Genomic DNA, 27,869 nt, shown 5'->3' with positions numbered 1-27,869 from the left:
TGAATTTTTCACAAATTAAAGAATTCTGTCCCATATTTTCCCCCATGTATTTTTTTCCATGACACTTTTTTTTCTGTGTCGTGCATCAAAAACATATATTTATTAACAATCAAATGAGTTTATCAAATAAAATTTGTTAAATGAAATTTTTCAAATAAAAAATTGAAAAAAAAGAAGGAATGACATGAATCGCTTAAATTAGTACAATAAAATGAATAAAAAAAAAAAAATAATCAAAATCAAATAGAAAGGAGATAGAAATGAAGTTTGCTTGAAGAATGTTCAAATGCTTGTTGAAAGAGAAAAAGTGACTTCAAAGAAAGAATGAAAAGCAATTCATTTCAATACGAAGATAAATTGCCTTTGAAGAGAAGCCAGTCAATCCGTTGAATCATTCAATGATTCGAATATTATATCCTTATTGCAAATGAATCAAATACTCATGTGGAATTATCAGTCTTCGCTTTATAAATATACTTAATTGCCTGCATCCATCTATCCTTAGCAGAAAGCATTGTGCTGTTATCCATCCATTCTGGTGGTTCTGTCTTCACGTCACGTATCCACAGCATGGCCATAGTTGATCCATAATTGTTGCGTAATGTAATGCCGTGCCTCATCCACTCTGGTGGTTCTGTATGAACAAATTGAATCCACAACATAGCCATTGTATATCTATCTTTTTGAGCAAGAGTATTATTATGTCTCATCCATTCTGGGGGTTCAGTTTTGATTTCTTTTATCCATATCATTGCCATTGTTCCGTATTTTCCTTTGCCAAGTGTCATATCGCATCTCATCCATTCTGGTGGCTCAGTATGAACAAATTGAATCCATAACATGGCCATTGTATATCCATCCTTATTTTTTACTGTAACGTCATGTCTCATACATACCGGTGGTTCCGTTTTCACATATTTAATCCAATACATTGCACTTGTCTGACCATCCTTATCAGAAAGAGTTGCATCATGTCTCATCCGAACTGGAGGCTCTATCTTCACATTTTCTATCCACAGCATGGCCAATGTTATTCCATTATTATCAGAAAGTGAAATGTCGTGTCGCATCCATTCTGGTGGGTCTGTCTTTACATGCTCAACCCATATCATAGCCATTGTCCGACCATCATTGTCAACAAGCGTGGCAATATGTCTCATCCAAAGTGGTGGTTCTGCTTTCTCATCAATAATCCATGTCATGGCCTTTGTCCTTCCATTTTCATCATTCAGTGAATTATCATAAATCATCCATTCTGGTGGTTCAGTTTTCACAAATTGAATCCACAACATGTACATCGTCCACCCATTATTATCACAAATGGTATTATCGTGTCTCATCCATTCTGGAGGTTCTGTATTCACATTTTGAATCCACTTTATCGCCATTGTCCAACCATCTTTCAGAGAAAGTGCGATATCATGTCTTATCCCCTCTGGTGGTTCTGTTTGAATAAATTGAATCCAGAGCATCGCCATTGTTGATCCATCTTTATCTCCAAGTGTTATATCGTGCATCATATGTGCTGGAGGATCTGTTCTGTTTTTTATGATCCAATTCATTGCCTCGGTCCTTCCTTCCTTATCTTTGATTGTTGGATCGTATTTCGTTTTTTCAAATCTTCTTTTTGTATTTCTCTTTGAAAACTCATTATCTCTATATCCCTGCAGTTCTGATTAGATGGCTAAGCAATAAAAAAAGTTGTTTTCCAATTATGTCGTCTTTTTGAAGTTGATTCGATTGATCCAAAAGATCAAACATACTAATATGGTTTAATGATCAATAAAGCATCCACAATCGTTTTATTTTCTACAATTTATTTCTTTTTGCCTTTTTTTCATGAATATCTTGTTGCCAATTGAATATATAAGTTGACTGGAAATGGATGAAACAATAAAATGCATTATTTTACGTGTAAATAATGCTTTTGAATGTTGACAAAAATGTTTTGTTTGAAAAGCAAATGCTCTTTCTCATAATTCCCACAAAATACTTCTGTGCTACTAATTCTCCATGCATTACATATATTCGTAATGATTTGAGTCAATCGTATATCAAAGTTTGTTTTTGGATATTTTCAAATTGTTGTGTTTTTAACAGTGAATAATATTCATGTTAGTGCGAATCGAAATGTTTGTTAAAATGTCAGAATTATATTGACGGGCACACAAGCATTAACGTTAATATAAGGATACCTTTTCATTCGTCATGGAGCAAATTTTTAATTTTGTTTAAGGAAAAGTTTCAAAAGCAGAATCGAGCAAATAAAATTTAAGACTGATTTTTCATTTTTCTGTCTTGGCAGGCGCATTATCGTTAAGCAGTGTTGCTCTTACGTATGACTCAATACAACCGAATAAACGTGATTCGAGAATTATGGAGATTACTGGAACAGAAGAACTGAGTATAAACAGAATGAACATATTTTCAGGAAGTGTGCATTCAACAGAAACTTCGTTTTCCACAGAGCTGATAAATGTCCAGAATGGGATGTTTCAGATGGAAAATGTGAACTGGGCAAAGACGTTTTCCACAAATTCATTGTTTTTACTTTCTTCGACAAATGAAATTTCATTGACAATTTCTGAATGTAACTTTGATGGGATGGAAAGAACAACGAGCGGAGCAGCAATGATATCGTTTTCGAATGACAAGGCAAATATCGATCTGGATTCATGTACATTTTTGAAATGTGGAAGCACATTATCAGAAAATGGAGGATCAATGACGTTGTGCATTGGGAATGGAAATGAAGTGAAAGTTGAAGGCGGGAATTTTGATGGGTGCTGTTGCTCAACATCCAATGGTCTTGGGGGAGGAATCCTTCTTCGATTGTTGAATGAAAATCCAGATTTCCTGATATCCTCTTTTTTTGGAACAAACATAGCCAAATGGGGAAGAGATATTTTTGTCATTTCACCAGATTTGGAAGGAACTGTAAAATCAGAAAAAATCACATGTGTGACAGCCTCTTTGGATTCTCTTGAGAAGGTGAGAGGATACAACAATGGAAACACAAGTGTGGCCATTCCTCTGTGCATCTATCTTCTTCCCACCCCAGAAGAAATATATGTGAATAACATCGAGGCATCCGATCACTCACATTGTGGAATAGTTCAATTCCCTTGTTTAACCTTAAAGTGATCGTTGAATTTATTGATTTTTTGATTATTGATTTCTTTTTATATCATCTCTTTTGTTTTTTGAGTTATCTTAATTTATTTATGTGGAACAATATTTTGAAATAAAATTTTTTGTTCCACACATCATTTTAGAATTTTTATAATTCAATAATTTTTTAATATATATATATATATATATATATATATATATGAATAATAACGTTTGACTTATTATTATATAGAAGCAGAATGAATTTGGAAAAAATCGAAAGTTTTTCAAAAAAGATAACTTGTTTCAGAAAATTTAAAAAATTATGGTTAATTTCTTATTTGTTGTCTTTTGTGAAATGGCTCAAGAAAAGGAACAAATCAAAGCCTTATTACAACTTCAACGTTTAATTTATATTTTCTGTATTTATTCAAATTCATATGCTTCCATTTTTTTTCAGCGAAACCTTTTCTTTTCACTGAAGTGGAAAACATGCATCGTCATATCGAAAATCTAAATCATATGTTACAAACGATAGAAACTGCTGAAGACTTTTCAAACGCATTTTTAGGACTCACGAAATTAATCTTAGAACCTGAAATCGATGATCTTTTAATGGCAAGAAAGGATATCATTAATTCAGTTCTGAATACATTGAAATTCGGAATTCAATTTTTTCATAAAAAAAGGTTTGCATTAATGAATATTTTTCTTGTAAGGATTTTATTGTCGGAGTTTTTTTAAAAGACATATGTCTCATTATGCTTATCAGATTTCTCAAAAATTTTTGACGACTTGCGTCAAATTTCTTTCAAATGTTATTCTCAGACGTGAAGATATAGAAGAAGCCATTTTTGTTTTTGCAAAACTTTTCCCATTGAATCAGAAAAAATTAATTGCTCCAGCTGCAAAAGATGAAAAACCAAAATTTCACAAACGAAATGCGAAAAACTTATTTTCTCCTCTTGCACTGGAAACAAAAGGGATAGAAACCCATCTGAGGATTGTTAAAAAAGCGATAAAAATGAAAATATTTCCAGTTTTACGTAAACGAATCGATGCTTTATCAATGAATGCTGTTCTTCACGATGGCTTTTTAATTGACATCGACCGATTTCTTGCATTACTAAAGCCAATTGCATTTGTTTGTGTATTTTTCCCCCCCCTCCAAAATACAAACATTTAACCCATGAAACATCTGTCTATTTTTTTTCAATGATTTTAGGCATCGACATTTCTACTGCAGAAAGCTGCTGGAGACATCCGCGACTCAACCGCAACGTTGCTGCGTGTGATGAAGAACGTCGTCAATGTGGATGCAGTCGCGCCCAATCGCATCGGCAGGATCCCCAAAATGGTCCTGGCTGTTGAACACTGCGTGCACAATTTGAGTTCTGTTTGCCTTTTTTTCGATGAATTTTGATTATCCACTTTTTTTTTTTTTTTTTTTTTTTTTTTTTTTTTTTTTTTTTTTTTTTTTTATTTTGAAACACTGTGAAATTGCATGCCATTGCTCTCATCCTTTTTTTTATTCCCATCTGCTGCAAATAATTTTCCTTTGCACCACATTTTTTTTTCTCTCAATCTCTCTCTCTCTCTCTCTCTCTCTCTCTTATATATATGTATATTTCCATTTTATCTATCTCTCTATCTATCTCTTTCCTAACAATTTCTGCTTTTCCAATCACATTATTCTTTAACCTCCTTTCTCTTCCTCTTCCTCTTCCTCTTCCTCTTCCTCTTCCTCTTCCTCTTCCTCTTCCTCTTCCTCTTCCTCTTCCTCTTCCTCTTCCTCTTCCTCTTCCTCTTCCTCTTCCTCTTCCTCTTCCTCTTCCTCTTCCTCTTCCTCTTCCTCTTCCTCTTCCTCTTCCTCTTCCTCTTCCTCTTCCTCTTCCTCTTCCTCTTCCTCTTCCTCTTCCTCTTCCTCTTCCTCTTCCTCTTCCTCTTCCTCTTCCTCTTCCTCTTCCTCTTCCTCTTCCTCTTCCTCTTCCTCTTCCTCTTCCTCTTCCTCTTCCTCTTCCTCTTCCTCTTCCTCTTCCTCTTCCTCTTCCTCTTCCTCTTCCTCTTCCTCTTCCTCTTCCTCTTCCTCTTCCTCTTCCTCTTCCTCTTCCTCTTCCTCTTCCTCTTCCTCTTCCTCTTCCTCCTCCTCTTCCTCCTTTTCTTCTTCTTTTTTCCCTCTCTTTCTTTCCTCAAATTTTATTTTCCTAAAACCAGCTCTCCACGCGTGACATCTGCTCCCAAGTGGAAGAAGCTGTCTTCTTCCTCACTCTCCGCTTGATCGGCAGCCCCAAACCGCACATCTGCCGCCTCGGTCTTGACTTCTTCGCCACTTTCTGCCGCTCTCTCAACACTTTGTACATCCCTGCCTCCCGCTCTGCCTTCGCTGCCTCTGCTTTTGCATCTGCTTCTTCTTCTTCTTCTTCTTCTTCTTCCTCTGATTCAGCCATCACCAGCATCAAGAACATGGACGAGGTTGCAGAAACAACTTTGCCTGTTCAGCAGCCGGGCGACTTGAAATGCCGAGGCGTTTTGCAGAAGCCACTCACAATCAGCAGCGATGCTATGCGGAAGATCGCAGCAGACTCGCCTGTCATTCAGAATCTGATGGAAGGGCTGGCAGCATTCAAGCAGCAGAGCAAAAGAGAGAGAGAGAGAGAAAGAGAGAAAGAGAAAGAGAAAGAGAGGAGGAAAGGTATGATGAATGAAAGAGGCTTCAGAAACCCCTCTGGAAGCGCGTCAATGCAAACAAAAGTGTCACCTGCTGCAGCGCTTGCTGTGCTTGTCAGCCAGTGCGGGCTGAAAGGCGATGCAGAAGCGAAGCTGGCTGAAGAGTCGCTGCACATTCTGTGCCAGTTCCTTCCCTGCCCTTCTGAGTGCATCTCTGCTCTTGTGTGCCTGGCGTATGATGAAGACACGATCAACTGTGCGAAGGCGCTGGTGCAGTCGCAGATGAAGGAGAACAAGCTGCACGACATCTTCGATGTGGAGGAGGGGATGGCGCTGCAAGGGTTCCTCACAAACGAGCCGCTCAGACAGGCTGTGGAGGAGCAGCGCTGGCAGCTGGCAGGGCAGAGGGAAGAAATGAAGGAGATGCAGGAGATGCAGGAGATGGAGGGGAGGAGGGGGAGGAGAGGGGTGAGGTGGTGGGGGGAGGAGAGCAGCATGGAAGAGGAAAAGTAGTGATTTGGGCAGTGCAGTATGGAAGAGGGGACGGAGCAATGGGCGGGATGAGAAGAGAAGAAGAGCTCAAAGCAAAAGCAAAGGAAGAAGAAGAGGCAGAGGCAGATGCTGTGCTGATTGAATTCGAGCTGGGCGAGATGAAGCGGCGGGCGAACAGGCTGCTGCGGGCTGTGGTGGCTGGGCTGAGCGCAGATGTGCTGATGCTGCTGTTTGGGCTGGTGAAAGTGCATCTCGAAAGAACAGCCGACGAGATGGGGCTGACTGAGCAGGCATTGGGAATGGCTGATGCACAGCAGGAACAACTGAAAGGAAAGAAGGGACAGCAAATGATGCAGTCAGATGCAAAGGGAATAGCTACAAGGGAGTTGTATGTTCCTTCACAGAGGCAGAAGATGGGTCCGTTTGACAGAGAGACGGTGAAGGCAAGGATTGAGACAGCGTTCATTGAGGAAGGGGAGAGAGGGAAAGCAGCAGAGCTGAGGAAGCTGCGGCTGCTGTGTGCGATTGATGCGTCGGATGTGGTGCTTTTGGGGGAGCTGTTTGCGGCGCTGGGGCAGAAGATGTGGGAGAGGAAGAAAGAACAAGACAGGAAGATGGAGGAGGAGCAGTGGGGGAGGGTGCCGGAGTCGCAAGAGGACGGGACAGAGAATGTGCTGCGGGAGATGAACGAGATGCTGTTTCTGCTGGTGCTGGATGACAGCGATAGAGCGACAGATATGAGGAATGACAAGGAGGAAGGAAGAGAAAGAGGAGGAGAAAGAGGAGGAGAAAGAGAAGGAAGAGGAAGAGGATGGGGTGATGCGCATTCGAAGGCGCTTGCACAGACACAAAGATCAAAAGCAGGAAGTGATGCTTTCCCATTCAATGGAGGATGCAGTGGAAGTGGAAGCGTAGAACCATCAGAAACGCTGCCGATCAACACGGCTCCACACAGAATCTTTGAGTCTGCATTGAAAGGGCTGCAAACTGGCTATTCGTCCCTCCGGACGCTGTCTGTGCTTGAACAAGTGTTTGACGAGTGTGTCAGCCATTTGGCACGAGACAAGTCTTCAACGCAGATGGTGTTGCTGCTCAAAGAAATCATCAATTCATTCGGTGCAGCGGCTGATGAAGAACTGCAAAGAATCGGGGTGAGGGTGTTTCGGCAGAGCGTGATGAAGGAGAATCCCGCAGAAAATACATTCAGTGAGACGTCGTTCAAGCCAGGACGGGTGGAAGTCGCTGTGAGAGTGGCAAAGGCGAATGCGCTGGAGCATGCACTCAACTCGATAGGCAGATTGAGACACTTTGCGAAGGTGTTCTTTGCAGATGGTATGCAAATGGAACAGCAACAGCAGGAGGAAGAGGAAGAGAATTATGCTTCTTCTTCTTCTTTCTCCTCTGCCTCTGCCTCTGCTTCATCATCATCATCATCTTCTTCTTCTTCTTATTCCTCAATCGATCCTTCCTTTCCCTCTCTCCCCTTCGACATCCCCTCCCAATCCAAACCTTCATCCACGCCAAAGCTTCTCCCTTCTTCTCATTTATCTTCCCAGCTCATCGGCCATTTCTCGTATTCTGAGCACATTCTGCACCGAAGTCTGTTTGTGGCTGAGCAGATGAAGAGCAGCTGCATCGACGGCATTGGCGTCAGCAACGGCGATTTGCTTCCCATCCAAAGATTTACCCCTGTTTCAGTCACCCCTTTAAGTGAGGTTTGTGTCAATGTGGTGGAAAAGGTGTGGAAGGTGTTGGTGAAGGAGGCAGTCACGTGGGAGGAGAGGGAAATGGCGATGAATGTGTTTCTTCAGCAGTTTGTTGCAGTGATGAAGGCAGCTCAGCGCAATGACAAGTTCATTGGCAATACAAAGAAAACAGCGAATGAGAAAGAAGGAGGAGGAAGAGCAATAACACCTCCTCCCCCGCATTCTATTTCGCCTGCGGCAAACGCCCGCTCGCCAGCGCCTGTTGTTGAGCAGTCGCCTTTTGATGAGATGATCAAGTGCTGCAACAGATTGCTCGCCAGATGCTGCTATTCGTTTGGACAGCGCAGCTCTTCATTGGCTAATACGAATCGCTCTTCTTCTTCTTCTTCTTCCTCTTCTTCCTCTTTCTCCTCCTCTTCGTCTTCTCCACCTCCATATTCACTTGTATCTGATGATTACAACCATCCTTATAACAGTCTCAGAATGAGTGGAAAAGACAGAACAAACCGAAATTTGCCTCAGCCACTTGGAATTGTGTTCAACCCGGACGAGTTTGCAGTGTTTAAAAGGTTGTTCATTGCAGTCAACCTCGAATTCGACAGGGTTTCTATTGTGGCTGATGAAGATAAAGGGAAAGAGAAGGAGAAGGAGAAAGAGAAGAAGGAGAAAGAAAAGGGAAAGGAGAAAGAAAAGGGAAAGGAGAAAGAAAAGGGAAAGGAAAAAGACAAAGACAAAGAAAAAAAGAAAGACAAAGACAAAGAAGATACTTCTTTCTTTGACGCAAACATCGATTTTGACAGCGAAGCCACGTTCATCTGGAACGAAGACGCAGAAATCATTGGGCTGGAAGAGCTGTGGAATGTGGCACTGAACTGGCCAGCGAAAGGGCCGAAGCATTCATTCAGTGAAGAAGGTGCATTTGGTTCTTCTTCTTCTTCTTCTTCTTCTTCTTTTGTGAATGAGACAGGAATGGCTGGTAAGTCGGGAAAGAGTGAGGAAGAGAGAATTGCAGAAGAGCAGAGCAGGCTGTTGGGCGTGGAGATTCCGCCAGAAGAGAAAGAGGACGGAGGAATCGGAGAAAACGGAGAAAATGAAGAAGACGGAGAAATAGAACCCGTGAAGCGGCTGTGGATGAACCAGTCTGCGCTGAACGAGAGCGAAACCGGGTTTGGCAGCGACAGCCGGGACGAAATGAACGAGGCGATGGAGATGCTGTTCACACAGTGCATTCCAAACAGCCTGAAGAAGTCAGACAAGGCATCTGCGAAGAGGAGGAGGGAAGTGGTGGGGCTGGTTGTGAAGGAGGTGTGGGAGCTGATCAGAGAAAGGCAGAGGCAGCAGGAGATGAGGCAGCAGCAGGCTTTTGCAGAAAGAGGGCTGGGGACAACGCATTGCTCACACAGAGGCAGCGAACAGCCGCTTTCGCCATCGGCTTTTTCACTTGCTGCGTCTTCTGCTTCTTATTTACCATCTTCTTCTTCTTCTTGTTCTTCCTCTTCCTCTTCTTCTTCCTCCTCCTCTTCTTATTCTTATTCTTTACAGACCCCACCATTATCCCCTTCAACCACCCCTCCTCCTTTCCAAATGCAGCATCAGTTTGGTTTTGGCGGCAGAGGCGTGCTTTCTTTGAAGAAGCAGATCAACCGAACAGAAAATGCATTGATCTTTCTTCTTCATCTGATCTATGGCTGTATGCCCCCCCTGACACCCTTTGAGAGGCTGAAGAGGCAGAGACAGGCAACTGCCAAGCAGAATGAACAGATTTCTTCTTCTTCTTCCTCCTCTTCCTCCTCCTCCTCCTCTTCTTCTTCTTCCTCTTCTTCTTCTCTTTCTGCCCCAATCGAAGAAGACTTCGAAGCCTTCTTCCGTGTCGATCCGTATGGGATTGTGCAGTGCATTGTGACTGAAGACGACTGCGTTCAGACGCTTCGGCTGAAAATCGCAGAAAAAACAGGGGCGAAGGCAACAGATGTGCTTGTGAGCTATTCGGGGCGGGACATCACGTACGAGCTGAGCAACCTGTTTGATATGGTTGGGAGGGAGAACGTGGAGAAGCTGAAGATTGCGGTGGAGCTGGAGGACGAGTGGGATGCACTGGGAGAAGGAGAAGGAGAAGGAGAGGAAGGAGGAAGAGGAAGAGGAGGTGGAAGAGGAAGAGGAAGAGGAGGAAGAGGAGGAAGAGGGGGAGGTGGAAGAGGAGGAAAAGGATATGGAAAATGGAAGCAGCCGAACAAAATGGAGCAAAAACAGGATGGGAGATTCTATTGGCCATGGGAAGACAAGAAGAAGAAGATGCTGATGATGAATGCGAAGAATTCAAACGATCCGCTGGCAAACCCAGCCAAATTCTTCCCTTCTTCCCTCGAGCTTCAGCCAGGCAGCAGTCCGCGCGAGCTGTTCAAAGAGGACGCGTCTGTTTTGACCGACTTGTTTGATGTGTCCCCGTCTCTGATGGAGCTTTGCCGGCACCTGTTTTTCTTCTTCCCGCCAGGCGAGGCTGTGCGGAAGGACATTCTGGAGGCGAAGAAAGGAACCGACTGGCCAGCGATTTTTGTGGTGGCAGCATTCGACAGAGCACAAAACACCGCGTTCACAGCAGACGGAAGAGAAATGCCGGTGGTGTGGAGGGGGAAACTGGAGATTGCGCTGAATGAGGTGGAGATGCTGCTGAAGCAGACGAAAGAGATCACAGACTACAACAAACTCGACGAGAAAGTGAGGAAAAACCTGATGAAAACCAACAGCACGGCAAAGGAAGGCGACACCTCTGACTCTTTGGAAGGGTGGAGATATCGTTTTATTGACTCGGGGGGGCTGAGCTGTCTGCTGAACATCCTCCTGCAAACACCCATTCAACCTGAGCCTTTCTTTGACAGCAGCACAAATGCACCTTTAGCTGGAAATGGAGCATTTTCGCTTTCTTCTAATTCTTCTTCTTCTTCTTCCTCTTACAAAGTGAATCCGTTGCTCCACTTAACCCCAAGATGCCTCTATCATCTTGTCCACATTGTCTCTTCTTTCCTTCTCAACCCTTCTGAACCTTCAGCCGTCTGCTATCAAACATACCCCTTCGTCGGCACTGTTATGAAGAGCATCGCAAACTATTCCCTTTCCCACTGCCCTTGTTTGTGCGTCTTCTCTTCCCCTTCTGATGCGTCTGGCTCTTCTTTCACTCAGCTTCTGAAGGAGCACATGGCAATTGAGCCGCCAAAATCGCAGATGTTGCTGCTGTTTGCGAAGCTTGTGCAGTGTTTTGTGCTCTTTTCACAGAAAATCACAATTGACAATCCATTTCTTGCTGCCTCGCCTTCCTTTGTGCGTATGCCGACAGCTGAAGGAGAGGCAATTTCTGAGGAAATTCCTCATTTCTTCTCAAAATACGAGACCAAAATCCATCCGCAGCTGATCGCTGAATATGCCTCAGTCACTCCGCTTTATTCACCGCCTGTGCCGATGCTGATGACAACAGGTGGAATTCCAGTGGATGTTTTTGTGTCAAATTGGATAGGAAAAGTAGGTGTGCTTAGACTGACAACAGAACTGGGCGATGAAGATTTTCAGGCGCTGCTGATGCAGAAGAAGGCGATGGCGATGCTGTTTGCGGAGGAGCTGTGGAAGAAAGAGGAGGGGGAAGGGGAAGAGGAAGGAAGGAGTTTGATGGGGAATGACGAAGGAGAAAGAGGAGAAAGAGGAGAAAGAGAAGGAAAAGAACACACAAAAATGAGTTTATTGAGCTGTTCTTCCAATGAAGATATTATTCGCAGCCGTCTTTCTGGTCTTGTCGAAGAGCCAGCCACAAACTACCCGCAGAACTGCCCAAACACATTTCTTTCTCTGAACAGGATGTTCCGAAGAAAGAAAGAGAAGAAACTGAATGAAATGAGCAATGAAATGAGCTGTTTGAATGGAAATTCCGATTTAAACAGGAATTTCAGCTGGAATTTGAATGGGGCGGCGCTCAATGCGCAGCAAATGTGCGAAGTTCAGGGTGAATTTGAGGAAGACGCGGAAGAAGTGAAAAGGAGGATGAATTTGGCTGATTTGAACAGCGAAGACTTGTCAGGGACACATTTCTATTCGATCTTTGGGAACAAGAAAGTAGCTGATACAGATGCAGACAAGAACAAGAAGAACAATAAGAATAACAAGAACAAGAACAAAAAGAAGAACAAGAAGAACAAGAAGAAGAAGGGGAAAAATGGAAAAGATGGGAATGGAGTTGATGATGATGATGAAGAAATAGAAGAACCAGATATTTTGGACGATCTGTTTCCAGAAGAAATCGTCTTCCGCTTGGCTTTTGGGCTGCTGCGCTGTTATCATTCGATTCTTTTCCCTTTCCTGATGCAGCAGCAAGCACAGCCAGTGCTGTTTCTCTTGCTCAGCTGCCGAGGGAACACTTTGATTGAGCAGAATGAGAAGGCAGAGAAGATTCAGATGAGAAATCACAGAATGGAAGGCGCTGTGCAGGCGATGTGCCAGCTGCTCATGAGCATTCCGCTGGCAGAAAGCGAAGACAGCTTGAAGGAGCTGAGCAGTGCAATGAATAATGCTTCTTCTTCTTCCTCTTCTTCTTCCTCTTCTTCTTCCTCTTCTTCTTCCTCATCTGCCTCTTCCTCACTCGCAAAGGGATATTCCAGTGAATTCAGAGCTGTTATGAGCACCACCTCTGCTGGTGTGGTTGACTCGTCCTACGTCTTCTGCTCAGTTTTGTCCAAAATAGCTGAAAATCTCATTCCCATCGAATGTTCTTCTTCTCTTTCGCTGGCAATGCTGGAGCGCTTCTTCAAAGTGCTGCTGCTCTGCTTCAAGGGGAACCCGTCCCACCAGCCGAAGAACGCCCAGAAATGCACAATGGACCATTCGCGTCTTGTTCTGATCTTCGCCAAGCTGCTGATGGAGTGTGAATGCTGTGTGGATCCATTGCTGTTGAGTGAAAATGACGTGCTGAACTCAGATTCTCCTTTGATTGCGTTGCAGTCTAAGCAAAATAGAAACATGGAAGTTGGAAACAAGAATGCTGTTAATGTTTCTTCTCGTTCCACTTCTTCTTCCTCTTCCTCTTCCTCATTTTCATTGTCTTCTTCTTCTTCTTCTTCACATTTGAAAGTTCTTCCTTCGTCTTGTGCTTCTCTTCCTGTTCTGACTGAAGCACTGATTGTTTGCTTAGCACAGATCGAAAGCAACGTCAACCAAGCAAATGCCGAAGTGGCTGTGCAAATGAAACAATACGAAAGTTCCATCAAAAACCTCGTCGGAGGCGGAGAAGGAGAAGGAGAAGGAAGAGGAGGAGAAGCAAACATAACAGCTCAAACAGACCGTCCTCTCTCCATCATCCGCATGGCATTTGTTCGCATCTTGTTTGACTTTGGCAGTGAGTCCAGTGTTTCTCGTCTTCCTCCTTGTTTTCTGAGGCAGCTAAGCCCCAAATTGAGCAAAGTGCTTCTTTCGCTTGTTGCCTCCCTGTGCCGAAACAGCAGCGCCGCCAACATTTCTCTCGTTCTGCAGCTGCTCAACAGCCTCCAGCGGATGGAGAGCAGACGCGTCTTCCCTTCCTTCAGCGGCAACCCTCTCCAGAGCAGCAAGGCGAAAGTGGGGTATATGGGCATCGAGAACCCGGGTTCATTGTGTTACATGATATCAGTCATGGTGCAGCTGTATATGCACCCGCAGTTCAGAAGGATTGTGCTCGAATGGCAAGGAGACGAGTGCGGTGGGTGGAAGAGGCAGATGAAACAGGCAGCTGCGTTGCTTCCTCCTGTTAATGCTTCTTCTTCTTCTTCTTTCTCATCATCTTCATCTTCTTCCTCTTTTTCTTTCTCTTCAAAACCAAAGTTCAAAGCGTTTATTCCAGTCGATCCGAATGCTATGGCATCACCTCAGCCACCAACAAATAACAATTCAGCTACAAGTTATGCATCAATTGGCCTTCCTCCTCCACCGCCTCCTCCTTTTTCTCGTAATCCTCCTTCATTCACTCCATTCTTATCATTAACTCCATCATCATCTTCTTCTTCTTCATCCTCAATCCAACCTAGTTCTGAATCCAACGAGCCCATTGACACAGACCCTGCCCATGTTGCCAGGAGGAAGCAGACGTGGGAGCAGCTGCGCCATCTCTTCTCTGTGATGGATGGAAACACCGCCGAAGCAGCCGACTTGTCCGACTTTGTGAGTGTGTTTCAAATGTACGACGACCTCCCCTTTGACCCGACAGCGCAGCAGGACGGGGTCGAGTTCTTCCTCAGCCTGACAGACCAGCTCAGACAGCACACAGAAACACAGCATGCTCCCAATGTGATTCTGAGGCTGTTTGGCGGCGAGACGAGCGAGCAGAAGATGTGCCCGTTGGGCCATCTGGCGACAGGGACAGAGCGGTGGACGAGCATCGGGCTGGATGTGCTGAACCACACGTGCCTGACAGAGTCCCTGATGAGCCAAGTGAAAGGGGAGGTGATTGGCGGGGCGATATGCGCGCACTGCGGCAGGGCGACGAAGATTGTGAAGAGAAGCCTGCTGAAGGAGCTGCCGAACACAATCTTCTTCCACCTCAAGCGCTTCCAGTTCGACAAGTTCAAACAGGGATTTGTTAAGCTCAATGAAAGATTCGAGTTTCCGCTGGGTGAGCTGGACATGAGGCCGTTTATGAATGAGACGATTGTTGCGGATGAAAAGGGGATGAAATCAGATGAAAGATACAAAAAGGCGGTGGAAGAGATTGAGCAAAGAGACAATTCAACAAGCTATTCTTCCTTTGCTTCTTCCTCTTCTTCCTCTTCTTGTTCTTCTTCCAATGAATCAGCCAAAAAATACGACTTTTCTTATATGGGGCGGGATACAGATTACTATCTGTATGAGCTTGTGGGAGTGATATGCCATGCGGGGACAGGAGGAGGAGGGCATTATTACTCGTTTGTGAAAGAAAGAGGCGGGAAAGAGAGATGGCTGCTGTTCAACGACGATCGAGTGCTCCCGATTGATCCAGCGACGCTGCCTGACCAGTGCTTTGGGGGTGTGTATGAAGGGCTGAACTACGAAATGCTAAGCGAAATGGAAGGGTTCCAGGAGGAAGTCATCTTCAAGAGCAACAACGCATTTATTCTTGTGTATCAGCGGAAGAACCCGGTGGATGATTGGAAGGAGGAGAGGGCAGAAAAAGCGAGGCATCAGGCTGAATACGAGCAGCTGCTGAAGAAGAAAAGCAGAGTGACACACGACGACCTGGCAAAGCTGCCATTTCCAGTCACTTTCTCCTTGTGCTCGCTTTCAGAGTCGATTGCAATGGCAAATGAAGGCGAAGAGGGCGAAAAATTAGCAGGCAAAACAACTTCTGAGCTGAGTGTGAGTAAAATCAGAGAGAAGAAAAAGCAGGCGGCGGAGTTTGAGCGTGGAAAGATCATCTTCACAAAGGGCTTTGCCGATTTCATGCGCAGCATGTTCAACATTGCAGGCTGCATCCACTTTGCGAAGGAGAACGTGGCTGCGGATGCTCTTTCGCAGACAGAAGTTATGAAGCAGTTTCTCTCCTTCGCGTGGCCAGAGCATGTCTTCCGGGCGCTCATCCACACCAGCCAGGCATCTCGCAATGCGACTGCCTTTGCTGCTGAGCTTGAGGCGATCTTTGAGAGAAGCGAAGACATCAGCAGCAGATGGATCGAGGCGAACATTGCGCAGATGATGGAGGACTGCAAAGAAGACGCAAAGGCGCTGGTTGCCACCAAAGAAGCAGAGGGGTCTGTGCTGTCGATGAGAACGTATTCTTCCTGTGCTGACAGAAGGAGCACAGCTTCACTATGCAAAAACTACTTCTTCTGTGCCGACGATCTGAAGCTGCAGAATGCGTTTGGGCGGGTTCTGTTGGTTGCTGTGAAGACACTCGCAGACCACATTCAGACGAAACTGACTGCCAAAACAGAGCAAAAGAGCAGCACAGCACCTGCCATCCATCTGCTGGACAAGAAAGAGCAGGATCAGTTGAGCCTCCTCCGCTTCTTCTTCGACCATCTGCTTTCGTGTCTGAGCTTGAAGCAGCAGAAATTCCGGTGGCTGACGTTCTTCTTTGTATTTATAAGAGACTGCTGCCGTTCTTCCTCTCTTCTCTCCACCATCGTCCTCTCCTGTGCGTTTCCTCAGCGCTGTTTCGATCTCCTCTTCCCCGACGACGAGCCTTCTTTCGGCTGGTCTGCCAAAATGAGTGCTCTTTCGCTCTCTCCAGCCATCAAACTGACTTTGGATGCTGAAGCGCCTGTTCTCCCCGCCATCTTCTCTGCTCATGCGATTGCACCGCAGAGGCAGCTGGAGACGATGACAGCGGCAGAAGCGATGCTGCTGGCTGTCACAAGCTGCCTGGCGAATGCGTGGGCACCTACCACACAGAAGTGTCTGGATGTGCTTGGATTGGAATGGATATGTGGATTGATCGGAGAGGTCACACCGGCAGATGTGGGAGTTGAGGAGATTAATCAAACAGCAGTTCAAACTTTGCCAATGGCTTCCCCATCTTCCTCTTCCTCCTCTTCCTCTTCTTCCTCCTCATCTTTCTCTTCCACTGACTCATTTCTGCTTTTGAGGGCTAACTTGGTAGCAGCTGCATCGGAGCTTCGGAGTCCAAAGATCAACCCCAAGCAGCCTTTGTTCAACACGTTCTGCACACCAGCTTTTCTGAGAAAGCTGCTGCATTTGACAGCTCGCTGGAACAGGCACATTTCTCTCATGCTCTGCCACATCTGCTGTGTGCCTATGTTCCTTCCGGACACTCTTGCAGGCCGCTCTGATGAAGAAGCAAGTGCTCTTCGGACGGCTTCTTTGTCTTTGGACTTTACGCTTTCGTCGCTTCTGATCATGCTGCGGGAAGGGAAGAGCAGTGTGCCAGACTTCTGCGAGGTGCTGTCCTGGTTCTTCGACATCGTCACTATGGAGCAGCCTGCTTCTCTTCTTCCTCCTGCCTTGCGGGCTGATCAGCAGCAACAGCAGCATCCCAAACTCGATTGGGTGAGGCAGGCAAAAGTGCTTGCCTTTTTGGAGTTTATCACCGACGCCTCTGCAATTACAGTCAACGAGATCGTGTTCCCTTCGCTGGCTGCGCTGAGCTGGTATTCAGAACGCTCTGCTGTTCTGGGTGAGTTCATTGGCTCACAAAAGCCGCTCTTGCTGCTGCTGAGGTGCGTCTGCTTCTGCGGCAGCAGGGCGATGCGGGAGTTTGCGGCAAGAGTTATCAGATGTGCGCTGGCAGATAACAATCCGAGTGAATGGAAGATGCAGAAAAAACAAACAGAACAATCTCAACGCTTATTTGAAGCGCCGTTGGCGTTCTCTTCTTCTTCTTCTTCTTTTTCACCTGGACAGCCGCAGAAGTTCGTTTTTGTGCCCAATTCGTATTTTGTGCATTCATATTCGAAGATGTCGTTGAACGGGAGCCCACTGCTGGGAGAAGTGCACGGACAAAACCTGCATCAAGGCAACAACACACAAAAGCAAGGGAATAAAGCGCCAGAAGACAACACAGATATTTCTACGTTCCTGTTTGGAAAGCCTCTGAAAGTGTTCCAGACGAATGTGCAGAAAAAAGGAGGAGGAGGAGGAGGAGATGTGGGAGATGCTGTTGAACGGGAAGAGGACATTATGGAGCTGGAAGAGCTGCCCATACACTTCCCGTTGATGTTCTTCAACTACAGCTGGATGCAGATCATCTACGATTACCCACAAAATCCGAACTACATCAACAGATTCGACAAGAGCGCTGCGACCATCCCACTTTTCGGGTTCAACAAGTTCGACTCTTTGCAGGCTGATCGGCCGTTCTTTTCTGCATTTATTCCGCCGTGTGCATTAAATCCATCGTTTTCGGGCGATCCAGATGTTACATTTCTCAATGAACCTGCACAAAACAAGGCGCCAGCAGCAGCAGCAGTTGCAATTGGTGAAGCCAGCGAAAGCAAATTAGCTGGCGCTAAAGCAGCACAACCAAATATTGTGAAGGAAGAAGCCAGAAAAGAACTCTTGGCAGCACTTCTGCATTTTGTTGAGACGCAATTTGAGGGCAAATTGAATGAAATGATCATCAAAGCAATGGAAGCCGCCACACTTCAGGCGCAAAGCCAACAAAACTCTATCAATTCGAACACAAACACAGCACCTGATGTTCCTCTTCCGTTTTCTCCCGAGCTCTACAGCTTGGACGCGTTCTTTGCGCTTTTCTGTTGGCTGCTGTCGACCCGCACGCTCATCACACAGGCTGGGGCGTCGATTTCTGCTCCTCTTCAGATTGCAAAGCGCACGATGCTGTCGACTACGCTGCTGGAGGTGCTGCCTGCTGCTGTGCTGTCTGAAGGCTTTCTGAAGACCGTGCTGCTTCTGCTGAGCACACTCTCGCACGAACACCTGAGCAGCCACCTGGACATGAACAGGCTGGCGGTGCTGCGCTTTCTGGCGCTGGCTGTGTCGGTTGGCGGAGTGGACAGAATTTTGTGGAAGTTCCACTCGTCAGCCGAGGTGTCCATCGCCAGGCTCGTGCTCCCCTCTGCAGGAACAGCCTCAGCACAGATGCAGCTCTACACAGACGAGTATTTCTATGCGTATTTCTCGTTCATCCTTCTTCTGTGTGAGAGCGACAGGCAGAGGTACATTTATCTGTTCGGCTCGTTCGTGTCCTTTGCCGACTGCCGTGCCATCCTCTCTGCCCCTCAAAAGTACCCCCGCTCAGCTCCCCTGCTGGCGCTGCTTGTTCTGCAGTTTGTGTGCTATGCTCCGCAATATCGTGTGTTTGTGCTGGACATCCTGTTCGACGATGCCGGCAGGCTTCGTCTGGCCAGCTCTGATACACTGAAGATGATGCACCATCTCTACTTCCCTATGCCCATCCTGCCTGCTGACCCTTCCTGGCTGAAGAGCACTCCAAGAATGCACTGGAAAACGAACGATTCTCAGCACCTTTTCGACTCGCAGCCTGTTTTGGCGAAGTTTCTGCCGTTTCCACACACTGCATTTCTCAGCCCTCTGCCTGCTCGCTTTAATTCACAGGCTTCATCTGTTTTGCATAATGTGATGGTTGCACCTTCATCATCTTTATCTTCTTCTTCATCGCCTTCGTCTTCTTCGTCTTCTTCTTCTTCTTCTTCCTTTGTTATGAACTCCAGTCCGATGGGAGGTGAATCCTCTTCTCAATTATCTGAACAAGGCAAAGCATTTGCGGCTGATGAAGAAGCTATCACTCAATCAAAAATGATTTCATATGGATTTATTTCATCCCAGTTCCTGAAGAAACCCTTAGAAGTCGTTGGGAACAGACAAGTTTCACTGGTTCAAGCCTGCTGTGCTCTGTTTAACTCGAAGTCGAATACCGAAAATGCGCTTTCGCTGATCAATCTTGCGCCTTTCTGGAGCGGCAAGCGGTTCATCCGGGCGGTCGACTCGCAGCAGCACCCTCTGATGCAGGCACTGGATGTGCTTGACGTGCTGATCACAGACTGGTTTGAAGGCTCCATTGCAGGCACCTTCATGGACATGTCTGCTGTTCTGGCTGTCGAATATCGCTCGCTCTTCGCAGGGTTTGCACCGCTGAGCGGAGACAGGCTGGCACAGAAGACATTTTCAGAGCAGGGGCTTCCACAGCAGCTGAAAGGCGAGCTGTGGACGAACAGGGTGCCAGCCGCACCACCAAGCAGCGATTTCAAGAGCGCTGAGGAAATGGCGCTTGTGAAGGAGTTCCTCACGACGGCGTTGTTTCTGTTGTCGAGCTTTACGTGCTGCTGCTTCCCTCTGTGTGTGCGTGTGCGCTCGCTGCGCCTTGTGGTGATGCTCCTTCCGACTGTCAGCTCGTGTGTGCCTCGGCTGAGCGAGAAGCTGCTGGATGTGCTGCTGGTTGCATTCAACGCAATATACACAAAGGAGCCTGTCAGAGCAATTCATGCCACAAAGTACCGTCCATCAAAGCCGAAAAACGAATGTGCTGTCGACGAGACAAACCCGTTCTTCACACACTGCCTTGTGAACAATATCTCGCAGGATTTCCCTCCAGGATGTGATGAGTGCATCCCGTTCTCCTATTTCTACAGCTCACAATCTGCTGCGCTTGCTGCCCCGTCGCAGTCTTCGGCTGATTTCATGGTTGCCAATGCTACCAACGCTGCAGACGCTGCTGATGTGCCCCATGCTCCGCTCGTCAACAGCCTGCTCGTTCAACTGCTTTGGCGCTGGCAGCTCTTCCTCACGTTGTGCGTGGCGCATCTGTGCAAGCAGGAGGTCGAAGCTGCGCAGGGGAAAGCAGCTGAAGCAGAGGATATAACAATATCACAGCAGCTGGATCAGATATGCCCAGGGAACTTGAAGCCAAAAGAGAAAACAGTAAATAGAGCGAGGTGGATGCTGGTGAAGGTGATGCGGCTCACCGAAGTCACGTTGTTTGCATTTGTTCACACGCACCCGCTTCCCCACTCGAAGGATGTTGTGCTACCTTGGCCTTCAATTTTCGAAGAGAAAACTGAATTTGTCCACTTTGGACTCGACATTTCGCAAGCTGTACAAAGAGCACTGATGATGAACTTTTCTCTCTATTTTACAGTCTATTGCACGAGCGGCAAAGAGACATACGAGCCGTCTACAACTCTGTTTGAGCCGATGCTGTATCATCTGTTCATGCGCCGCCCGCTGTTCATATCTGCTGCACTAAGTTTGGGCGACCCTCGAATCATCTCGTCATTTCGCGAGCATTTCCGAAGGGCACTCAGCAGACAGCAGTCAGTTCTGTGTATCACACTCATTCGGGCGCTGAAGGAGCGGGTGAACGAGATTGTGGAGCTTGTCAGCAGTCAAGAAACATCCGCCTTTCTTGCTTCAAATGAATGCTCTCTTCCTCCTCTTCTTGTTGCTTGTGTGCAGTCTTTGGATCTGTTCTCCTTGCAATACCGCTCTGTCACTGACACGCTTGCACCGTATGTGGAGCAGTTGGTGAAGATAACTGAATATTTGAATGCCTTCAGAGCAAGATCAATGATTGTGGGTGATGTTGTCCAACGTCTGGAACTAATAATTGCAGCAGTTAAACAGACGTCCGCTCAATCCCCTTTTTCAGCATCAAAGTCATCGGGACAGAGCAGAGAAGACGTTCCTGTTATTGCTCCTACATTAAATACTTCCCTCTTTCTTCCTCGTTCACCGAAAGTTATTGGTCCTTCATATTCGTTTTCTAATTCATCTCTAACAGAAACGGACGCATCGAAAAAGATGTCTTCATAGATGTTATTGAAAAATACAAATTGGAAAAGTGTTTTTCATTCTCTCGCTCACTCTCTCTTTCTCTTTCTTTCTTTCTTTCTTACTAACTTTCTTTCTTTCTTTCTTTCTTACTTACTTACTTACTTTCTTACTTTCTATCTATCTCTCTCTCTCTCTCTTGTTGAGTTTTTTAAAATATTTTTGAATGAAGAAATACAAAAACGTTTTTCTTTTCTTTTAAATGTCTTTCAGAATTTTTTATTTTTTTTTAAGTTGTTGTTTATTATTTACGTTGATTAAAAGCAGAAATGTCAATATTAATTAATTTGGTGGAATGAAAAAAAGAAAGTCAAACGATAATTTTTTTACTGGAATTTTTTGTAATCATTTCTTTTTGGCTTTTTTGAGTTATTCTTCGAATTCAAAAAAATAATATTGATATTTGGTACGTAATTTTTTGTTTTATGAATTTTGTTCCATTCTTCACTTTCAAATATTTTTATCATTTTTCAAAATTTTCTTCTTTTTTTTAACACGGGAATGAAAGACTTATATTGATAAAATTGTGGGAAAAGAATGGAACAAATCGTTGAATTTTTCAGAAATGCAAGAATTCTATCCCATTTCATTAATTACATTTAAAGTTTTGGATGGCTTGCATCATTATATAAAAAATCTGACATATTGGTAATTTAGATAACAAAAGATAGGAAAAAATTATTTAATTGGATTATTCAAAGCCAATGAAAAACAAAATACAGATATCGAATAAAATACCTGACATCGCAAAAAATACCAGACAAGATCGATTTCTCAATAACCGCAAGAGGAATAATTCTGACAATTTTCCTATAAATATATCTCGTCAATGCAAACTCATTTGGCATATCAAACTTCTATTTTCATGAAGACTGAATTTTGAAAAAATTATTATTTGAAATTTCGGAGAAATAGGATTTTGAGTTTCTCCGAGAATTTTATAATAATATTCTCTGAGCACAAATGAAGCTATTTTGAGAGTTTTGCATATCAAATGAGTTTGTTTTGATGAGATATATTGTGAGGGAAATAAACAGAATTATTCCTGATGCTGTTATCGTGAAATCGATCTTGTCGGGTTTTTAATGCGACATCCACAGAATTGAACAAAAAAATATAACTGATTCAACCAAACACAGTTTCTTTGCCTTTGTTGAAATCAAGATTTTAAACAAACACATGGGCGATTATTATTCAAATCATTTTTATTCAGTCAGAAGTTTCTGATTGAAATTTAATTTTGAACATTTGTGAACGATCACTGAAATGAGATAACTGCAATAAAAATCACCTCTGCCATTTTCACACAGTGTGATTTTTTTGTCCGGACATTTTTATATCCATCCAAATTTTTTCATTACACCATTTATTATTCAAATATGGCAAACTTATTACACAAAATTAATTAACTAATAATTCGATTTTGGGTAACAAATTATTCAAATTTGGTTAAATTAATATTTAAAATTGTTAAACTTTTAATTCGAAATTGGTAAACTTCTTATTCAAAATTAAAAAATTCAGTATTTTTTATAAAAATATTTATTGATATAATATGATCACTGGTTGAGTGTCAGAAAGTGATCAAAATGTTTTGTTTTTTCATTATTCTTAAAAAGGATGAAAATTGAACCCCAATTTCTATTATTTGTGAATAAATTTGAAAAACTTTGATATTTCAGAAAAAAAATCATCATCCTTGAAATTGAATAATTTTCTAATGAATTCACTTCACATCGATAAATAATGAAAAATTCAATCAAGAAAAGTTGTTGAAATTTATGTTTATTCAAATGAACAACCATAAACAAATAAAGTATTCAAAAAGTGCATTTTTTAATTCATTCAGTACAGAAAAATATTTGTATTTTGTTTGAAAAACTGATGCAAATAACTTTTCTTGATTGAATTTTTCATTATTTATCGATGTGAAGTGAATTCATTAGAAAATTATTCAATTTCAAGGATGATGATTTTTTTTCTGAAATATCAAAGTTTTTCAAATTTATTCACAAATAATAGAAATTGGGGTTCAATTTTCATCCTTTTTAAGAATAATGAAAAAACAAAACATTTTAATCACTTTCTGACACTCAACCAGTGATCATATTATATCAATAAATATTTTTATAAAAAATACTGAATTTTATTAATTTTGAATAAGAAGTTTACCAATTTCGAATTAAAAGTTTAACAATTTTAAATATTAATTTAACCAAATTTGAATAATTTGTTACCCAAAATCGAATTATTAGTTAATTAATTTTGTGTAATAAGTTTGCCATATTTGAATAATAAGTGATGAAAAAATTATATCAACCAACTTTTTTTGATGTAATTGCAAATTTTTAAATGGCTATATTTTAAAAAATGAAAATATGCAAAATTAAATAATTATTTCTGATTTTTTTTAGATGAGTGTCGTGAAATAAAGAAAAGAAATTGGATAAACGAAATTGAGAGATTTGAAAAATTCTTTCCAGTATCGCAAAATTTAAAAGTGACTTCATGAGACGTATGCAATCATTTAAGTTGGAAAATGCCGTGCAACCTCCTCTGTAAATTTATATGAATTCTCTCGTTCTTCTATTTATTGCGCTGTTTGTGCTATTGAAAAAGGGAAGAATCGTGGGAAAAGTTGGTCGTGCAGAGCTATTCACAAAAGAAGATAAAGAAGAAATAACTGGAATTATCAGAAAAGAAAGCATGACAGGAGTGAGTAATTCGGTGACAAAACCAAACAATTGATTAGCATTTAAATTTATTACGAATAAATATTTATTATTAATAGTAATTAAAGATGGAATCATTTCCATCTGAGAGAAAAATTCGAAGTGGCAACGAAAAAGATCAGGAAGTCAAAATTTCAAAATCAACTCCGTATTTATTTGCTAACGAAATTCATATCTTTTAACATCGATTCCTAATAACGTTGACATTGAACGTATATCTGTTTAAACAAACAATCTCTTCAACTTTTCTTCTCTCTTCTTCAATCAATTCATGACTTTCACAAATGCTCTCATTCACTCATCTTCAATACCTCCAAATCCTCTTTTCGACTCTCCGACTTTTCAAAACAACTAGCTGTTCATCATTCAGGCATTCCAGTTGGGTTTTCAAAAGCTCCAATCAACATACCAAGCTCCACTCTTGAGGTTGCTGTTGCAACTGATGTTTATTCTTTGCTAAGCCTTATTCTTTGGCCATCCAAAAAATACAACCACCTGAAATAAAGATTTTGCATAGCCCCCAGTTTCACGCCTGCGCCGATAATAATGGATGGATGACTGATGCATTGTTTAATCGCTGTGATGAAGAGGTGCTGATGCCTTGAAATGTTAACAGGAGATAATTACTGGACATGAACGAAGATAGATGCTTGCTTCTCTTTGATTTTCATCCTTCAAGAGCACAGTTAGATCTTTGGCAAAAATTTGAAGATGCATCAATTGTTGTTGTTGCATTTATTCCACACAGCACTCATCTTTCACAGCCACTTGACTGTGGAGTTTTTGATGTGTAAAAAAGATGTTTCAATTCAAAAAATGTTGTTCCATCTTCCTCTTTGATCGCACTTAGACGAAAAGCATTTGCAAATGACTTGCCACAGGCTTTGCAAACTGCATTGCTTCCTTCAACAATTCACTCTGTACTTGAAAAGAGCGGTGTGTTGTCTGGGCAATCCAATTCTGTATTGGTGAAGTTCCCTGACACTCCTTCTGTTCAACTGAAAAAAAATCCCATCGTTTCTATTACCATAGTAAAAATAATTCAGATCAAGCATTTTGTGATGAACGAAAAGAATTCAAAAAGACGAAAGAGGAGAAAAATATTGACGATTCTGCAAAAGAAATAATAGAAAAAGATTTGTTTTCTGTAGAGAAGCCGAAAAAAAGAAAAATATCCAAATCCCAAAATTTATGTAATAATGATTTCGAAGATGATAAAGAATGAAAAAATACCAGAAAAATTATTTAAAGAAAATTTATGGATTATCTACACTGTTGATTGTTGCTTTTTTTCGAAAATTTGAACATGCAACTTATAATGAAGAATTCATTTTTTTGTTAAAAAAATGTAACGTCCGGATAAATAAATCACAATATCACACATCTTTTTTTGAAAACAACGGTTGTATAATTGGCATTTAAATGAAAATTATATGGTGAATGATGCAATCACTTTTCAAATATAACTGTCTTTAAAAATAGTAATGATAGAAAAACAATCACCAGAATGGTGATGATTTCGATAATTTTTCTCCTTATATTCTTCTTCTCTATTTCGAATTATCATATCAGCTTGAATATATTCCGTCTTTAATAATAATAAGTGAAAACAATCTATAAGAAAAAAATCAAAATGTCAACCATCTGTTTCGTTTGAGTTAAAGAATAATTCACTCCTTATAAATTTTGAATTCTGATGACTTATGTTATAACTTCTTTTTCTATTTTTTTGTGAAAAGCTCTGTCCGACCAACTTTTCAAACGGCTCTTCAATTTTCAACAGCAATAACAGCTCTGATATAGTAAAAACGAGAAAGTTATTTTCTATGAAGAACAGTTGAGCAAACAATTTTTTTTTTTTTTTTTTTTTTTTTTTTTTTTTTTTTTTTTTTTTTTTTTTTTTTTTTTTTTTAAAGTTGTTGTTGAACCGTTTAGTAGAAGTGGAAAGAAATATTTTAAAAATCTTCATTGATTGTTTGTTTCAATTTTGTGAAATGATTAAAGAAATACAGAAAAATTATATTTTTTTATCGAAAAACGAAAAGTGTCCCATTCTCTCATTCACAAAATAATCTGCAACATTCAACGGTAATAAACTATCATAATGACTTTGAAAAAATTCTAAAGTTTTATGAAAGCTGGTGACGATATCTTCGAACCCTTCTTCTTCCATCTTCTCAAATATTCTTCTTTTCAGCTCTTCTCTTTTCACCTCTTCCAGCTTCTCAATCATCCTTCTTTTCAGCCATTTTCTTTTCGGTTCTTCCAATTCATATTTCTTCTTGTTATTCATTCGCAATGAAAGAGCATCGAAAAATCTTAAGCTTATGCCTGCTCTTCCATCGTCCAATGTTGGCTTCTGAATCTCCTCCAAAACGAGATCAATCGCTTTGCATTTCAACAAGTCATCAACTTTAAATGTTCTATTTTCAACTGCTTTTATTAATAAATGAATACATTCATTGCCAATATCTCTGTAATCGTCCTTCACCGCTCCAACCAACTTCACAATGCAACTTAAAAGCCCAGTAAATTCTTCGTGCCACAACTGACATTTTCCAAAATAAAAATCTAATATTTGAAGCAATCGAAATAAAATGAGTTTTTCTTTCGCTTCTTCTTTGCTCATTTCCTCTTTTTTCTCTCTCTTAGAATCCACACATCTTGTCAGCTCCTCCAGTTCTCTTCTCGCGTCTCTCGCAAAATGGAACTCATCAACAAATACTTCCTCCAAGCTTGTGTCAAAATGCATTCGTTTTATCAAAAACTCCCAAATGCACAGATAGCCGAGACGAGTCAGGTTGCGATGCCTTCGATGATATTCAATAATTTTCGTAGTCTCCTTCAAATACAGTTCTTTATCCAATTTCTAATTAAATAAGTGGGGAAAAAATCAACAATGCCAAAATAATTAAAAATATTCATACATTATGCAAATCAATGCAACTCAATGCTAGCAATGCCATTTCCACTTCCTTCTGAGCCTCGTCATTTTCCTCTTTCTTCAACGCCACTTTCAGAAGGCAAGGTACACAAATTGAAATCATTTCAGACGAGAGGAGATAATAAAGTGAAATATAGCATTCGCAAAGATCAACCAGAAGCTTTTCTTCCTTTTCTTCTTCTTTCTTCTTTTCTTCTTCAATAATTATCTTCATAATTCTTTTGCTCAACTGTGAATGATTAAAGCTCCAAATCTGAATGCTCTTCATTTTTTTGCAATATCCAATGTGCTTCAAGAGCAACATTGCATTTTCCATCGAAAGTTTCTTTTCTTCAATCATTTTGAGCATTTTGTCGAACAATTCTTCTGTGAAAACAGATTTGAATTCTTCTTTTGTCATTTCAAAAATCATTTCATTAATTTCTTCGATTTTCTGTTTTTGGCCATCATCGTCGCAATGCTCCAGCTCGTCAAGCTTTTCTGATAAAATACCAATTATCACAAGCGGAAATTCAAATAAATGTTTTTCCAAACCAGAAAACTTTTCTGTTCTGGACGTCTCCTGAAGTGCATCTGCATGCCCTCCATAATAGTGTGAATACATGTTGCTGGCAGAAAATACATGAATTTGTTGTGATCAGTTTGGCGATTAACGAAATAAAAGACAAATAAAAATATCTTTGATTATCTCCAAAATGAAAAGGTGGCAAACACAAAACAATCTCTTTTCTTTATAAATATAGTGAAAAATAGAAGATTCAGCAAACTCAATGATCTCGGCTGGAAAAGGTCAGAAATGCAAATTGTTTTGTTTTTTTCAGATCAAGCAAACAAGAATTAAAGATGGGACGAAATCTTTGGTTTTGTGAAAAAAAAAGTTCCAAATTATTTCTGTAATTATGTCATAATAATCCTTGAATTTCCTTGCAAAAAAAAAAAGATTATTTTTTTAATTGAGATAAAAAT

At 42.0% G+C, this 27,869-nt stretch overlaps 5 protein-coding genes across 5 annotated transcripts; 3 read left to right on the top strand and 2 right to left on the bottom strand.

Annotated features, from left to right (window-relative positions):
• Positions 1-118: 118 nt before the first annotated feature.
• On the bottom strand, positions 119-1,695 carry MONOS_4887 (uncharacterized protein). The gene has a single exon (XM_067874991.1). It carries the CDS (start codon positions 1,560-1,562, stop codon positions 441-443), a length of 1,122 nt encoding a protein of 373 aa, XP_067723530.1. The 5' UTR covers positions 1,563-1,695; the 3' UTR covers positions 119-440.
• A 226-nt stretch (positions 1,696-1,921) lies between these two features.
• Positions 1,922-3,144, top strand: MONOS_4888 (uncharacterized protein; the record flags this gene model as incomplete). The annotated part of the gene is made up of 3 exons (XM_067874992.1): positions 1,922-2,059; positions 2,120-2,132; positions 2,306-3,144. The coding sequence occupies 3 exons, from the start codon at positions 1,922-1,924 to the stop codon at positions 3,142-3,144; spliced, it is 990 nt and encodes a 329-aa protein (XP_067723529.1).
• A 991-nt stretch (positions 3,145-4,135) lies between these two features.
• MONOS_4889p2 (uncharacterized protein) lies at positions 4,136-6,291 on the top strand (the record flags this gene model as incomplete). Its single annotated transcript, XM_067874994.1, has 3 exons — positions 4,136-4,255; positions 4,337-4,507; positions 5,326-6,291. The coding sequence occupies 3 exons, from the start codon at positions 4,136-4,138 to the stop codon at positions 6,289-6,291; spliced, it is 1,257 nt and encodes a 418-aa protein (XP_067723528.1).
• A 38-nt stretch (positions 6,292-6,329) lies between these two features.
• Positions 6,330-21,766, top strand: MONOS_4889p1 (putative Ubiquitin carboxyl-terminal hydrolase 34; the record flags this gene model as incomplete). Its single annotated transcript, XM_067874993.1, has 1 exon — positions 6,330-21,766. The coding sequence occupies one exon, from the start codon at positions 6,330-6,332 to the stop codon at positions 21,207-21,209; it is 14,880 nt and encodes a 4,959-aa protein (XP_067723527.1). The 3' UTR covers positions 21,210-21,766.
• A 4,146-nt stretch (positions 21,767-25,912) lies between these two features.
• Positions 25,913-27,507, bottom strand: MONOS_4890 (uncharacterized protein; the record flags this gene model as incomplete). The annotated part of the gene is made up of 3 exons (XM_067874996.1): positions 25,913-26,828; positions 26,887-27,383; positions 27,438-27,507. The coding sequence occupies 3 exons, from the start codon at positions 27,505-27,507 to the stop codon at positions 25,977-25,979; spliced, it is 1,419 nt and encodes a 472-aa protein (XP_067723526.1). The 3' UTR covers positions 25,913-25,976.
• Positions 27,508-27,869: the final 362 nt, after the last annotated feature.

The sequence above is a fragment of the Monocercomonoides exilis genome (assembly GCF_001643675.1).
Source record: "Monocercomonoides exilis strain PA203 chromosome Unknown scaffold37-1059404, whole genome shotgun sequence".
Lineage (NCBI taxonomy): Eukaryota > Preaxostyla > Oxymonadida > Polymastigidae > Monocercomonoides > Monocercomonoides exilis.
Note: the sequence above shows the minus strand (reverse complement) of the source record. Positions and strands in the feature narration are given on the sequence as shown.

Coding starts and splice junctions, on each gene's coding strand:
- MONOS_4887 (XM_067874991.1), bottom strand. CDS start 1,562: ATGAATTGGATCATAAAAAACAGAACAGATCCTCCAGCACATATGATG.